The 14,562-nt window shown below is 41.7% G+C and overlaps 1 protein-coding gene across 1 annotated transcript in view; it reads left to right on the plus strand.

The window, feature by feature from the left end:
* The first annotated feature begins 336 nt into the window (after nucleotides 1-336).
* Nucleotides 337-14,562, plus strand: part of atrip (ATR interacting protein) — a 16,518-nt gene continuing 2,292 nt past the window's right edge. Inside the window, exons 1-15 of the mRNA XM_032514813.1 lie at nucleotides 337-643; nucleotides 1,316-1,665; nucleotides 4,581-4,666; nucleotides 5,712-5,882; nucleotides 6,497-6,609; nucleotides 6,862-7,007; nucleotides 7,103-7,205; nucleotides 8,084-8,145; nucleotides 9,342-9,576; nucleotides 10,450-10,705; nucleotides 10,972-11,025; nucleotides 11,268-11,443; nucleotides 11,901-12,037; nucleotides 12,576-12,667; nucleotides 13,116-13,202. Coding sequence (XP_032370704.1) covers nucleotides 1,317-1,665; nucleotides 4,581-4,666; nucleotides 5,712-5,882; nucleotides 6,497-6,609; nucleotides 6,862-7,007; nucleotides 7,103-7,205; nucleotides 8,084-8,145; nucleotides 9,342-9,576; nucleotides 10,450-10,705; nucleotides 10,972-11,025; nucleotides 11,268-11,443; nucleotides 11,901-12,037; nucleotides 12,576-12,667; nucleotides 13,116-13,202 — 2,067 coding nt within the window. The 5' untranslated portion in view covers nucleotides 337-643; nucleotide 1,316. The remainder of the gene's footprint in view (nucleotides 644-1,315; nucleotides 1,666-4,580; nucleotides 4,667-5,711; nucleotides 5,883-6,496; nucleotides 6,610-6,861; nucleotides 7,008-7,102; nucleotides 7,206-8,083; nucleotides 8,146-9,341; nucleotides 9,577-10,449; nucleotides 10,706-10,971; nucleotides 11,026-11,267; nucleotides 11,444-11,900; nucleotides 12,038-12,575; nucleotides 12,668-13,115; nucleotides 13,203-14,562) is intronic.

Raw genomic sequence — 14,562 nt, forward strand, 5'->3', positions numbered from 1 at the left:
ATTTTATTTTTATTTTTTTCTTGACTGTTGCATTACTAGTTTTTATCTTTTTTTTTTCTCTAACCATGTTTATTGTCATACACTAAATACCAAGGAAAATTCCTTGAATATGAAACCCTACTTGCTTTATTTACCATCGATGCAGAAATAAAGTTATTCTCGTCTAACTCTTGGAAAACAACTCTCAAAATCTCAATTAATGGCTTTGAAGCAGCTTTGAAGACGAGTTTTTTTTTCTATTGCGCGTTTAGTATAGTTTGTCTCGAACAGGGACCTATACAGCAACCAGTCCAGGGCATAGTCGCCTATGATTGGTCGGACTGTCAGAACAGCGATTTGATTGGTCAGATTGTCAGCGGCACCGGAGCGGGCGGAACAACACACTTCTTTCCCATACTTAGCTGCTAGCTAGTTGCTACCATTTAACACATTTCCTCGTTTAATTAAGTGCTGAGGCAGCGTTTAATTTAAGGTTTATAATGGCTTTTTCATGAAGTGTTAACTGACTTTTAAATACCGCTATGACGAAGTGGCCTGGGTTAGCTAAGCAGGCCAACTCTCATTGAAAACCACATCTAGTTTTTCCAGCGTTATCTATTTAGCTAACGGCTAACAGGAGCGACAGCAGCACCACCGGGAGAAGGTAACACAGATAACCCAGAGGAAATGATACAACGCGAACGTTAACGTTAGTTACTAGCAACTTTAGAAGATAAGCTAAGTTTAGCGGGAAACCTGCGGTCACTTCGGTCACTGTTGCACCTTCTTCCATATCCCATTGTTTAAACGTTCCTACAGAGCATTTACCAAACTCCTAATCAATGTTGAGATTGATAAAATAACTTACAGAAATCCCCCAAACGCTTAATATGCATCCCAATGTCATACTACTCACATTGTGTACTTCTGCCTCAGAGGAAAGCATTGTAATACTACAGTTAGTTGACAGAGTAATACTACAGGTTACATTGCAGATTCAGTTTTACTCACAAAATATCACAATTAAAATATAATGCATTAATTATAGTTTTTTTATTATTGATTGGCTTTATGGATACTGACCCAAGGCCCATATTTAACAAGCATCTCAGAGTAGAAAATCAACTTTTCAGAGTGATGCAGTTTTCATTGGCTTAGGAGCTACACCTCATATAAAGTTGGATCACTCTCTCAATTTTCTGCCAGTTAAAATTGATTTAGTACTTTCACACACTTCATAAATATGGACCCTGATGCTACACTGAACACATTGCAGAGCAACAAGTTGTTTGTAACTGGTTAACCTGCCTGTCTCTTTCCTCTTCCTCTCCCACAGCATGAACTGCCCCCCCACTAAGCGCCTCCGAGGCATGAACCAGGATGTAGTGACGACAGTGGCCTTTGATGACCCGTTTGGAGATGACATGGACTTCACCCAGGACGACTTGGATGAGATCGACATCATCGCCTCGCAGGCCATTACCTCGACCGCTGCACCTGGGCTTGGGTCTAAACCAGGAACCAAACCGATAGAGCTGGCCCGTGGGTCCGTCCGGCCGCCATCTGCAGGGCAGAGCCATTCTTTGAGCAGAACCACAACCAATCACAGCAGAGAGAATACATTTGGGTTCAGCAGCAGCAGCAGCAACAGAGGGAATGCTGGTATACCAAGCAGAGAACCTCTCGGTAAGTTCAGAGCAGAACTAATTGCTTATGTTTTATTGTTGTAGACTAAAGCAGCAGGGAAAATAAGCCATGAGAGTAGAAGAGTAGGCCCGTTGGAGATGAGCTGTGCCTCGCCAGTAAAGTGGACAAGAGTAGGCGGCGGCAGCAGCCAGGGGCGGTGACAAAAAGATTGACGCCAAAATTGAAAAGTGGCTGATGGTCAGTCACTGTGGTAACCTAGGCATATACCGATCCCCCTGGCGGCACAGGCTGCTCGCTACAGCCGCATTTGTCATTGGCTCATGGCATCTGCCACTGTGACAGCAGCATGAACCAATCCCCTGGCGGCACTGGCTGCTCACTACACCAACCTGTTACAACGTCCACCTGGCCTCGCAGTTAAACAGTGTGCCGGTGGAACACCTCCTTCACACTGTTTAACTGCGAGGCCAGGTGGACGTTGTAGCGTTAAGCATCGGTAAAACAGTTAATTAATTTCATATATCCTTGTACATGTACCCAAAGTATTAGAGCTAACATGAGCTAACATGGCTTCACTACCTTAGTGCATATTCCATGGATGTATGAAAGCTATAGTGAGTAGTTTCTGTCGCCCCCATGAGGAATTCTAAGTAATGACAACACTGTCGGCGCGTTCATGTGATACAACGCAGTTGCTAGTAACCACAGAGGACACGGAGGCTTAAAAAACACAAACTCTTCAGAAGAGGTACTTATCTTCACTTGAGTTTCTGGGCTGGAAAGTCACCGGGCGACACCAGTTTCTGAACATAGTAATACTAAGAAATACAGAGAGAGTAGTGTGGAGCTGATAGTCTTAATAGATAGTCTTCTTGAATGTGACGGACGTTCATTAATGTCCAAAAATTACGGACTAAAGCTTTAACGTACCACAGTGGCATATGACATCGGCCACCGTGGCTGGCGTGCCTTGTGAGCGGGCAGTGCCACCAGGGGATTGGTTTATGCTGCTGTACCACAGTGGTACATGCCATCAAATGCTGCGGGAGTGAGCGGCATGTACCATAGACTTCTAACTTAGAATTATACATTTATTTATTACTATGCCTGTTCGCCCCAGTCTGACTAATCAAGTATAACCCAACAAAAGTTAACCAAGTAAAAGGCATGTAACCATTCTGTTGCTGGGATTTCACATGAGTGATGCTTTTGAACAACAACAAGTATGGAATAACGGTATTTACTAGAGGTGTGAATCTCGCGAGATTAAACGGGACAAGATATCTCGTCAAGGTAAAGAGTGTCACACAAGTGCAGAGCAGCAGCATTGTAATTAGCGTAGAAAATCCCCCCCCCCCGCCGTTCTCCACAGTTGACCCTGAGTTTGTTTTTGAAGAACGATAGCGGAAGAAATAAAGCTGCCTGTAAAACCCATTGTTAGGACGCTCTGGCCGGTGATTGACGAGCCCATTTATTCCCCCCACTGACATCAAATCTGTCCAGGTGCTGAGTTCAACAATTTTTTTTTCAACTGTTAAATTTCTTCCTTATCACATTAAGAACACAACAATGTTTTGCCTCTTCATCTGTTAGAGTAGTCTTTCTCAGCAGATATACATTGCTGGGACGCGCTGGATGTCCCTCCCCTTCCTCTATCTATTTTACAAGGGCACCATTGTTGCATCCGGGTCTTAGCGCCACCCAGGACCGTCGTGATTGGTTTAGATTAGAACTGTAACCATTCCAAATTTTGCTGTACAATTAATTGTCTTAGAAATGATTGCAGTTAACAATATAATTGTCGCTTTCAGTCAAATTTTTTTTTGTATGAAAAATAAACGTTTTGAGTGAATTTCAGATATTTGTATTTTGTTTATATCTCTGTTATGTGACGCACATAATGTCACACAAACACACAGTCTATGAAGTCTCTTTTATAACACATTTTTTCTAACTGTATCCCATTGCTATGAACGCGTTTAGAAGGGCTGGGTGATATGGAGGAAATTAAATATCACAATATTTTTTAACAAATACGTTGATATTGCTACAATATTGTAGGACAATTGTTGCTTTTACAAAATATTTACACAATTAGATTTTAGATAAACAATCATCAGTATTTTAGATATAATAACTAATTGAGAAAGGCAAATAATAGAACAGTTACAACAGTCTGCTAAGTTCAGAAAATGACATCACTTTACTGTAATGCAGCCTTTAAAACCGGGAAAACACAACACTTGTTATATTGCAATATTAGATGTCTAGCCTTAAATATCAATATAATATTGATATATATTGCCCAGCCCTAGTGTTTAGGGTCAAGTGCTAACACCTAACTATTGAAAAATTAATAATAATACATAGTCCGAGTCCCACCAATAATCACTTATAAAATTACAGTTTGGCATATCTAAACAAAATGAACAACTACCAGTTGTTAAGAGCCTTAAGACTTTAGCTAATTTAAGCAATTAAATACTGTTAAACAAAGAAACTGTGAGTATGTTAAAAAAAAAAAAGAAAGAAAAAAAAAAAGACAGTTATGTAATGATTGTTACAGGCCTCGTTTAGAGAAATATAAACAAGCCAGAGTTAAGCAGTGTAGCCAGACCATAGTTAAAGAGGGATTGTTCTCTGTATATGACCAAGAGCCAATTTTGGTTTAAAACATGCAAATTTCAATAGGTGCAGATGAGAGCGTGTTCTCTTGAATACCGAGTTTACAAACGCAGACTTCCAATAAAAAAATAAAAAAAAAGAAGAAGTAAAATGTCAATGCTAGATTTACACAACGACATTTTTAGTTTATATAACAAGGAATAAGAGTATTAAGGACTGACTTGCAGTGTTTCTGTAGTGGTAGGGGTGTGGTGTGTTGTGTTTTCACATAGAACTGGGCTGGTTAAAGCTAGCTGACATTCTAAAGCGTTGTTGTTGTGTGTGTTCAGGTAACAGGCAGCAGCAGCAGTTTGGGTCGAGCAGAGAAGACTCCCACAGTCTGCTGGAGGCTCAGCATGCAGAGCTGAAGAGGAAGGTGAGACTTGCTGGTTTCTCACTTGATCTAACTTTTAAAAACATCTGAGAGCCACAAAATCAGCAGGGCAGGTAAATATAACATTTTACTGTGAGATTATAACCTGGATACATTATTTCTATGTTTCCTGTGACTTTGTAATTGTGTTGAGCAGGACTCTTAAGGTACTAAAAGATACAACTTTATTTATCCTGAGGGATGTGCAGCAGTTGTAATACAAGTGGGAAGTCGGAGCAGTGGAAATATAAAGAGCGCAAATATAAAAATATATAATAACTTGTGAAGTGGTTTTTCATCACTAAACAAAACCTTGTAATGTAATAAATTACAGAAGAAACAGGAGACATATACATAAGACGTAAGAAAGATGTTATATTCTCACTTTATTTGTTAGTATATGCTATAACACAATTTTTCCCTCTTTGATATTGTTCCGCATACTTAGAAACTATTTTGACAACCTTTGACTGATGACGCTGTCACATCTGTTTAATGACTACAAATAAAATTGCCTTTTGTTAAAATCATCTTATTGCACACTCTCTGGTGGTATCACAGCACGCTCTGTATCAGATAGCTGTAACTCTTAATTGAAGATACTGTATATGATGTTTACAATAACTGAACTATTAAAACCCCAACTCTTTTTTTAACACTATTCCTTCAGATACAAATATTCTACATCTTGTCCTTAATTTGCACATTTGCCCAAAGTTCTTCCCTTTTATACTTGTTTTTATTTGCATACTTTTCTAGTTCCACAACAATTTTAAATAAAGGGCTGTGGATTTAAATTATGTTTGGCTGCACAGCATGAGTTTGTAATGACCACTGCTTCTTAGGGCTTCTTAAATAAATACTTAACCCTTTATTGGAAAAGGTCTAGAAGAACAATGTATAATGTAATAGATGGGAGCAGTGTAGGGCCTTTTATAGCAAAGAAGATTTGCTACCAGTGTGGTTTACTATGAAATTACAGAGTGTCTTTTACCAGCTAAGAACAGACTCTGGATAAACATGTCCTGGGAACTGTGTATGTTATTAGCTAAAGGAGGTGGAGGAAGAGATTGTGTTGAAGAGCGGGGAGATCCGAGTCCTGAGGGACTCTCTGAAAGCAGCTCAGCAGGAGAAGGAGGCCCAGAGGCAGAAACAGATCCAGCTGGAGACCCAGAGGCAGAGAGAGCAGAGTGAAAAGGAGAAGGAGCTCAACAGGAAGGTGAGTAGCTGCAGAAAACAAACACACACAAATATACACACACACACACACACATACACAGTGGGGGGAACAAGTATTTGATACACTGCTGATTTTGCAGGTTTTCCTACTTAGGAAGCATCTTAAGTACACTTCAACTGTGAGAGACGGAATCTAAAACAAAAATCCAGAAAATCACATTGTATGATTTTTAAATACTTAATTTGCATTTTACTGCACGACATATGTATTTGATACATCAGAAAAGCAGGACTAATTAGTTGGTACAGAAACCTTAGTTTGCAATTACAGAGATCATACATTTCCTGTTTTCGATCACCTACCAAAACAGTAAGAATACCGTCTCTCACAGACCTGTTAGTTTTTCTTTAAGAAGCCCTCGTGTTCTCCACACATTAGCTGTGTTAACTGCACCTGTTTGAACTTGTTACCCGTATAAAATACACCTGTCCACAAACTCAATCAAACTGCCAGTTGTGGTTCACAATTTTTGTTTTAGATTCCCTCTCTCTCACAGTTAAAGTGTACCTATGATTAAAAAAAATGACAGACCTCTACCTGCTTTGTAAGTAGGAAAACCTAGAATAACATAATAACATGTTCTCTATGTTCAGGTTCAGTCTTTGCAGTCAGAGCTGCAGTTTAAAGAAGCTGAGATCAATGAGATAAAGACCAAACTGCACAGTTCAGACAAAAACAAGTTGGCCTCTCCACTGCCTAGAAACAGGTCAGTCACCATCAATATTTCTGTTTTATATCATTTTAAGCTAAATATCTTTGGGTTTTGAGCTGTTGACTGAATAAGACATTTGAGAAGAGAAAAGCAAAACATGACCCAAAGGAAAGGTGTGGTGTTTTGTTAGTGGGTCACTGCAGTGGAACAGAAGGAACATGGACGACTGACCAGTGTGTGTTTGAAATGGGTGTTTAATCCATCCGCTCATCTCTGATCTGATTGGCTGCTCTCTTCTTTTTGCAGTCCCAAAGTGCCAAACTGTCTCGCCCATTTGCATCATGGGAGTGGCAGCAGCTCCTCCCCGCCAACAGGAAATGGCTTTATCACCAAGGAGACGTTTGGAGCCCACGTCCCGTCCAGAACGACACCGGTGAAGACGCGGAAAGACTGTGGGTCACATGATGATGTTGATGGCAGTAGTGGTGGTTAAACAGGCGTGTTGAGGACACCATTTGATTGACATGTACGTGTTCTGTGTGTTCAGCAGACAGAGAGATGTCCAGCAGCAGGTCTGTGGACAGACAGGAAGCGTCTCGCCTAGACCCCTTCCTGTCCGTCAGACCTGCTCACCTGCAGCTCCGAGGTCAGTTTGCAGTGCTGCTTCATAAGTAGAAATCTCTTTGCTTTCCTGACAAAGTTTCAAACTGGTCAGCCTAAATAATCAAGAAATCAGACTCTCAGCTCGTTCATACTTAAAAAAACAAACATTTTAAAGACTTAATTGTATATGTTTATCCATTAATTACATTTATCCATTAATTACTTGTCACATATATCTGTAACCAGGTACTGACGCTGGATCAGTTTATCTGGTCAAACACACAGAACATCTGTAAAATTAAAACTTTAGCAGCAGTGGAGATTAAAGGTTCATTCCGTCGTTCTTTAAGGGGCCGTGACACAATGCAGATTACCACCGTCTGCTGTTATGGAGACGTATTACGTCTCTTCTCTTCTGGTGTGTTCCGAGACACTTTTTTGATCATCTCGGAGAGACTGATCAGTCCAACTGCCTTTTCTGCCGAGGGTCGGCCATCTAGTTGGTGTGTCAGGGGCTTTAGACATAAAGGCTGTTAGTTGAAGGTTGTGTAATGTGTGTGTTATTCTGGAGGAGTTTTGTCAAGTCTGACAATATATCACCAATGATCTCAGAGTGATGTTTTCAGGGTCTCATGAAAGACAATATCCAGTTATGCAGCATTATGGGAAATATAGGATCCAGTGTTCTTTTGGTGCCAAGGAAAGAATCTTCTCGGAATACTGTATCTCCGCCTTTGCTTCACAGATTTTACCCATTCCTTTTCTCTTCTTTTTTTTTTAATCGTTTGTGTGTGTGCTGGGTGTGTGTGTGTGGTGGTGTGTGTGTGTGTGTGTGTGTGTGTGTGTGTGTGGTTGTGTGTGTGTGTGTGTGTGTGTGTGTGTGTGTGTTGTGTGTGTGTGTGTGTGTGGTGTGTGTTGTGTCCAGGTGGGGTCTGCTAGGGGTATTGCTGCAGCATCCTTGTCTCCCAGCAGCTCGGCCTCTTCCCCGCTATCCAGAGTCTGACAGACACACATGACGTCAGGTAAACGCCCTGCACTGCAACCATGACAGTGTTTATTAAAGGTCCCATGACATGCTGCTCTTTGGATGCTGTTATAGACCTTAGTGGTCCCCTAATACTGTGTTCTGAAGTCTCTTTATATAGACCTTAGTGTCCCCTAATACGTATTGAGTCTTTTTATATAGACCTTAGTGGTCCCCTAATACTGTATCTGAAATCTCTTTTATATAGACCTTAGTGGTCCCCTAATACTGTATCTGAAGTCTCTTTATGTAGACCTTAGTGGTCCCTAATACTGTATCTGAAGTCTCTTTTAATAGACCTTAGGTCCCCTAATACTGTATCTGAAGTCTCTTATATAGACCTTAATGGTCCCTAATACTGTATCTGAAGTCTCTCTTTTATTAGACCTTAGTGGTCCCTAATACTGTATCTGAAGTCTCTTATATAGACCTTAGTGGTCCCTAATACTGTATCTGAAGTCTCTTTTATATAGACCTTAGTGGTCCCTAATACTGTATCTGAGTCTCTTTATATAGACCTTAGTGGTCTAATACGTATCTGAAGTCTCTTTATAACCTAGTGGTCCCCTAATACTGTCTGAAGTTCTTTTATATAGACCTTAGTGGTCCCTAATACTGTATCTGAAGTCTCTTTATATAGACCTTAGTGTCCCTAATACTGTATCTGAAGTCTCTTTTATATAGAACTTAGTGGTCCCCTAATACTGTATCAGAAGTCTCTTTACCAAAATTCAGCCTTGGTGCAGAATTACTGGCACTAGAGCCACATTTCTAGCCACTGGGGGACCATAGGCAGGCTGGGGAACTCCTATTAATGTAAAAACTTAATAAAGTGAAATTTTCATGCCACGGGACCTCAGACAACACTATAGAAAGGATCCCTACAGAGATAAACCTTTTTTGGTTAAAGGGTAAGATCCTCTTTATTTTTTTTTTATTTTTATTTTTTTCTCTAGCCAACTTTTAGTGAACGTAAATTGAAGGTGCACAAATGCCTATTGACTTTACTTTGCAGCTTGTTTTGCCACTGCCAACTTCTGTAGTCTTTCTTAATACTGGACCAGTTTCAAAAATTGTTGTACTTATTAGGCACTTACACACAAAACTTGGGGAAATAGGGTCCAAGTTGAAAAATACTGATGTTAGACTTGAAAAAAAGACTTGAACTGTTATCAAAGACTAACTGATGTGGTGTTTTTGTGTGTCGTGTTGCATGACTTCAGCGGGCTGTCTGCAGGTTTACTGCTCCACTCTGATCCTGCAGCCAGCTTAGGGGGCGGTGTAGGTGGAACTCCCAGAGCTGCTCTGAGTCCGGTCCAGAGTCTGGCTGTAACTGGACTCAACATGCTGAGTCAGAACCAACCAACAGCTGCAGCCAGCAGCAGAAACAAAAGGTAGACTGACTGACTGAGACTTCAATGAAGAATCCAGAACTACAAAACACAGGCTGCATCTCACAACCCTTATTCGATAGCTCCTCGACTCCTCGGTCCTTGGCTGTTTTGTCCCTCCTCGGTGAACTTATTTCTGCCTCGAGGATAGAGCATCGAGGAGGATCACCGAGGAGCTATAGGCGAGGATACACAAGAGCAGCCTTCCCAAAAACCTTGCGGCTAAATGACTTGCTAACTCCGACCAAACAGCAGATAAATTCATGTGACATTTCAGAGGAAATAACATCTCATCCCTCTAAAACACATTTGCTCTTTGCCTCTCTCCTCTGAGGATTTCCTTGCATCTCTCCCATGCCTCCTCAGTGGGAGGGACTAAGACTAATAGACTTGAGGAGGCTATTTAAGGGCTGTGAGGTGCAACAACAGTTAAGTTCTGTGGACAGCAGAGCCTTCTTGTGGTCACATGATGCAACAGCAGCACCGAGATGACCACGTGGCAAAACGTGTTAATGTAGAATAAAAAAAAAACCTGCACATTCAGCATTTCGGGCATCAAGACACGACTGAGAATTACTGTTTCGTACTATTTGAAATACGGTTTTCACACAAAAGTAACACCTAACAACGACAACATACAAAAAACAAGATGATAGAGACCAATGGTTACAGAGGGTGTATTTGGGACAGGCCAATGTTTGTTAATATTTGTATATTTCTTTAATAAAAAAAAGAACAACAAGATTATTGAGCATGACCCCTTTTGAAAAGTGTAACAACCACTGATACAGACATTAAGTGGGATTTTGGCTAATAACTTCATCTAAGCAAAACTCCCCAAAAAAAAGAAAATAATTTAAATTTTTTGTTGTGTAGGTTGTGTCCCGGGGCTGTCCTCCTCCTCCCTCTGTTGGAGCTTCACCTGTCTCGACTGTGTCAGGCTCTAGACTCGGTCCGCTCCACCTCTGCTGGGAGCAGTGGGTCCAGCTCCACCGCTGCCGGCTCGCTCCCAGCAGGCAGTGCTTCTGGACTGGGGAGACTGGAGGATGCCGGTTTGACTGGTTTCAGTGTGGAGGACATTGGTTTGGCTGCTCTGAGGATCCTCCACCTGGTGCTGGCCCACAGTGACGAGGTGATGCCACCACAGAAACAACACCTGTAATGACCCAGCGGACATTCAAACTTACTGACCACATGGCACATCTCAAGGTTTTATCCTGATGTTTAGATGTCCAAGTCAGAGGGATAACACAGGATATCATTTTCATTCAGTTAATTACAACACTGTGAAGTTCCATAGCTGTTGCATCTGTAGCTCCTTTCTGTTTTTTGATGTAGGCATTGTTGGCGCAGTATAAGTGTCTTTTGTTGGTGAAGTTGTTTCATCTTGTCTCTCAGGTGGTGGCGGCTGTGTTGTCAAAGGAGAGTCAGGGCAGAGTTACAGACATACAGGTACACACAGAAACACACTGATGCACACAAACACTCTTTCAACTTTGTTGTGATCTATTAAAGATGAAACATGAACTTTATTAAAGTAGAATGGGGCGATATTAAAATATCAAGTGGTTTATATGAAACTACATGTTGTTCGTCCAGGAGGCTCAGGATGATCATGGTATTATGATAAACAGAGATTTTTCTCTTAAATCTCAAAACATTTAATGAAATCCTCCTCCTCCCTCTGGTCTTAGACCGAACACTCGACTCCAGGTGGGGGTCTTGGCTCCCAGAATGCCCTGCTGACGTCAGTGTTGCGACTGTGTGAGGCGGGGCTAGACGGCGGCACGCAGAACGAGGAGCTTGTCCTCAATGCCATGAAGACCCTGTGTGTCCTTATTGAGAGGACCCCAGACACTCACATGGACAGGTACACACACACATACACCCTCACACTTAAAGGTGTGACTGCAAACAGGCAAATTGACCAACAACCATTTGACAACAGAAACTTCCCCCACTCTGAAACACCCTTTAGCACACATTCTGTTCTTTTTGCATTCCTCCAATTACATTGTCAAGTATACAGGAACACACACACATATGATGCAACACTTACCTGAGAGGAAAACTACTGGAGGGAGAGGAGTGGCTGGGAGCAGGGAGTGTGTGTGTGTGTGTGAGGGTTCATGACTTTTCCACTGACTCTAAGTTGTGTCATCTCTGACTGTGAGCTACCTGCACTGAGTCACTGTGGTGATGTAAGAGAGAGTAAAAATAACCAACGAAATGTTTCAGTCCACCCAACAGTTCAGAAACAAGTATCTAACATTATGAATGAATGGCTTTACTCTGGTGACACCTGTCTGTCTCTGTCTCTCTCTCAGGTTGCAGTGTGTGTTGCAGGTGGTGTGTGTGTGTTTGTCAGCGGACTGCACGTTGCAGACCGTTTCGGGGAGTGTGTCTGTCCTCACGTCCATGTCCGACCACCAGACGCTGGCTCGGCAGCTCTGCTCTCAGCACGGTGATTCTCCACCCAAACCTACGGCACTGTAACTGCATGGACATTTACTAATGCCATTTAAACACTACTGCAGTGTTTTGACTGCATGGTACAACTCTACTAAACTCAAAATCTTTTGGGTTTTTATAGCCAAAGATGTGGATACTGTCTAATACCTGGTGTGTTTTTTGGTACCATCACGTTGAGGTTCCATCTGAGTTGAGCCGATACTAAATGGTGGAGTCAAAACACTGCAGACCACTGATTGGTCAGAGTGAACCCTAGGACGTCCTGCGAATAGCCACTGCAATTTTTTAATCACTCGCCCCAGATTTTTAAAATTGACAGCCCCGCAAAGTTGTACAATGACACACATTAGCGCTATGGCGATCAGCTGAGAATGCCGCGGGTGCTATCCACAGTGGAACACCAAATAGAGAAAAGAGCCTGGTACCAAAAGCTTCAAATATTCACTCCATTGTTTAGGTTTCTTCTCCACATGATTTTAAATGAACCTCTTACTGCAGCAGCGTTTGACCTGTGTTGTTGTTTTCTTTAGACCCATGTATTTTCCTGAAGTTGTTCCAGTTCATCAGAACAAGACCAGACAACCAGGCGACACACACAGACTGGGTTCTGCTGGACCTGCAGGTATTCACGCACACTTTTTCTATATTAGAAGTACAGTATATTTGATTATATTTTAGTGAGACGTCCTCATGGTTTCTGATCTGCTCCTGTTTTAATTTGCTGTTGATGTAAAATCAAAACTTCCTAAATGTATACTTGTAAATGTTAGTGTTGAGTTGCATAACAGTTGAAAATGATGAGAAAGTAGAACTAACCAGATTGAATGTATTAATGAAGCAGTATTAGGAGAAGGAGAAGGAAAAAGTGATTGCACTAGTGGTGAATACAACACAATTCTGTTGTACTGATGGAATCAACGCTATAGTGAATCTATTATTTTAACTTTTACACAGGTAATTCCAACCCTCAGTGTTGTTATAAAGGTCTGCAATCATTTTTTTTATACAGCTTTTATATGAGAATGAACCGTGTATCTGTCTGGGCCTGTGTTGTTGTGTTTGTGTCTCAGGCGGTTCGTTTGCTGAGCAGACTGAAGACTCAGAGAGCAGAGAGCTGCCCCCCCAGCCAGCACAGCACCTGCCCATGTTACACCGAGGTAAAACTCGGACCCTCTCCTTAAATTAGGGTTGCACGATATTGACAAGATGTGATATTGCAATATCGATTACGAATGTTAAGATATTAATTTTGATATTTTTAAACATACAGTCTCTGACAAAAGTCTTGTCGCTTGTGTACAAATTTACCTGAAGTGCCGCTGAAATATATTTCTAATCAAGATTTATTTACAAGAAATGGTCATTTTAATCCCAACAGCTTTTGTAATAATGTTTCAGTGCAAAAAGAAACTGTCAAAAAGTATTCTAATATTCACCGCTTGGTAAAGCCCATTGAGTCAATTTTTGCAAAGACATAAGTGTTGTCGCCTTTGTCATATGAGCTCACCTGTGACTAATAATGGATCAATTAGATCCAGGTGTGTAAAAAAAAACCCAGTACACTAGACCTTACATCAACTGCAACTAGACATCTGCAAACATGCCTAAGATTCACCCTGAGACTAAAGTTTGGATTATCAAGAGGCTGAAGACCAGATCCACTGCTGATGTGGCAGACACCTTCAATGTGTCTCAGCATCAAGACAGAGGATAAAAAAAACATTTGAAGACAAGGAGATGTTTTGACAAGCCCAGGTCAGGCAGACCCCGCAAGACAACTGCTCGAGAGGACCGTTTGTTGGCTCGAAAACCAAGGCCAGCCATTTTCACCTGCAGCAGAGCTCCACCAGACCTGGTCCCCTGAAGCCTGTGTCAACCTGAACAGTTTGTTGGATTCTTCTTGAAATGGCCTCCATGGTCGAATCAGTGCCCAGAAGCCGGCAGTAAACAAAAGATAATTGAAAAACCGTGTGGCATTTGCCAAGGCCCACAGCCGGCTAAAAGGATGGACGCTGGAGAAGTGGAAGAAAGTGGATTTTTCAGATGATCTTCTGGTGAATTACACCCAGTTGCCGCAATATTGCAGGAGACCTACTGGAGCCCGCATGGATCAAGATTCACCAGAAAACAGTGAAGTTTGGTGGCGGGAAAAACATGTTTGGGGTTACATCCGTATGGGGGTGTGCGAGAGATCTGCAGGGTGGAAGGCAACATCAGTAGTCTCAAATACCAAGAAAATCTTAGCTACCTCTTATATTCCCAACCATAAAAAGAGGCCAAATTCTGCAGCAGGATGGTGGTCATCGCATACTTCCATCTCCACTTCAAAGTTCCTCAAGGCAGAAGAAGATCAAGATGCTCCAGGATTGGCCGGCCCAGTCACCAGACAGAACATCATGGAGATATGTGGGTAGATGAAAGAGGAAGCATGGAAGACCAACCAACGAATTGATGAACTCTGGGAGGCAGCAAGACTGCTTTCCTAGCTGTTCCTGATGACTTCATCTATACATTGTA

The sequence above is a fragment of the Etheostoma spectabile genome, chromosome 4, assembly GCF_008692095.1.
Source record: "Etheostoma spectabile isolate EspeVRDwgs_2016 chromosome 4, UIUC_Espe_1.0, whole genome shotgun sequence".
In the NCBI taxonomy this organism is placed as follows: Eukaryota; Metazoa; Chordata; class Actinopteri; order Perciformes; family Percidae; genus Etheostoma; species Etheostoma spectabile.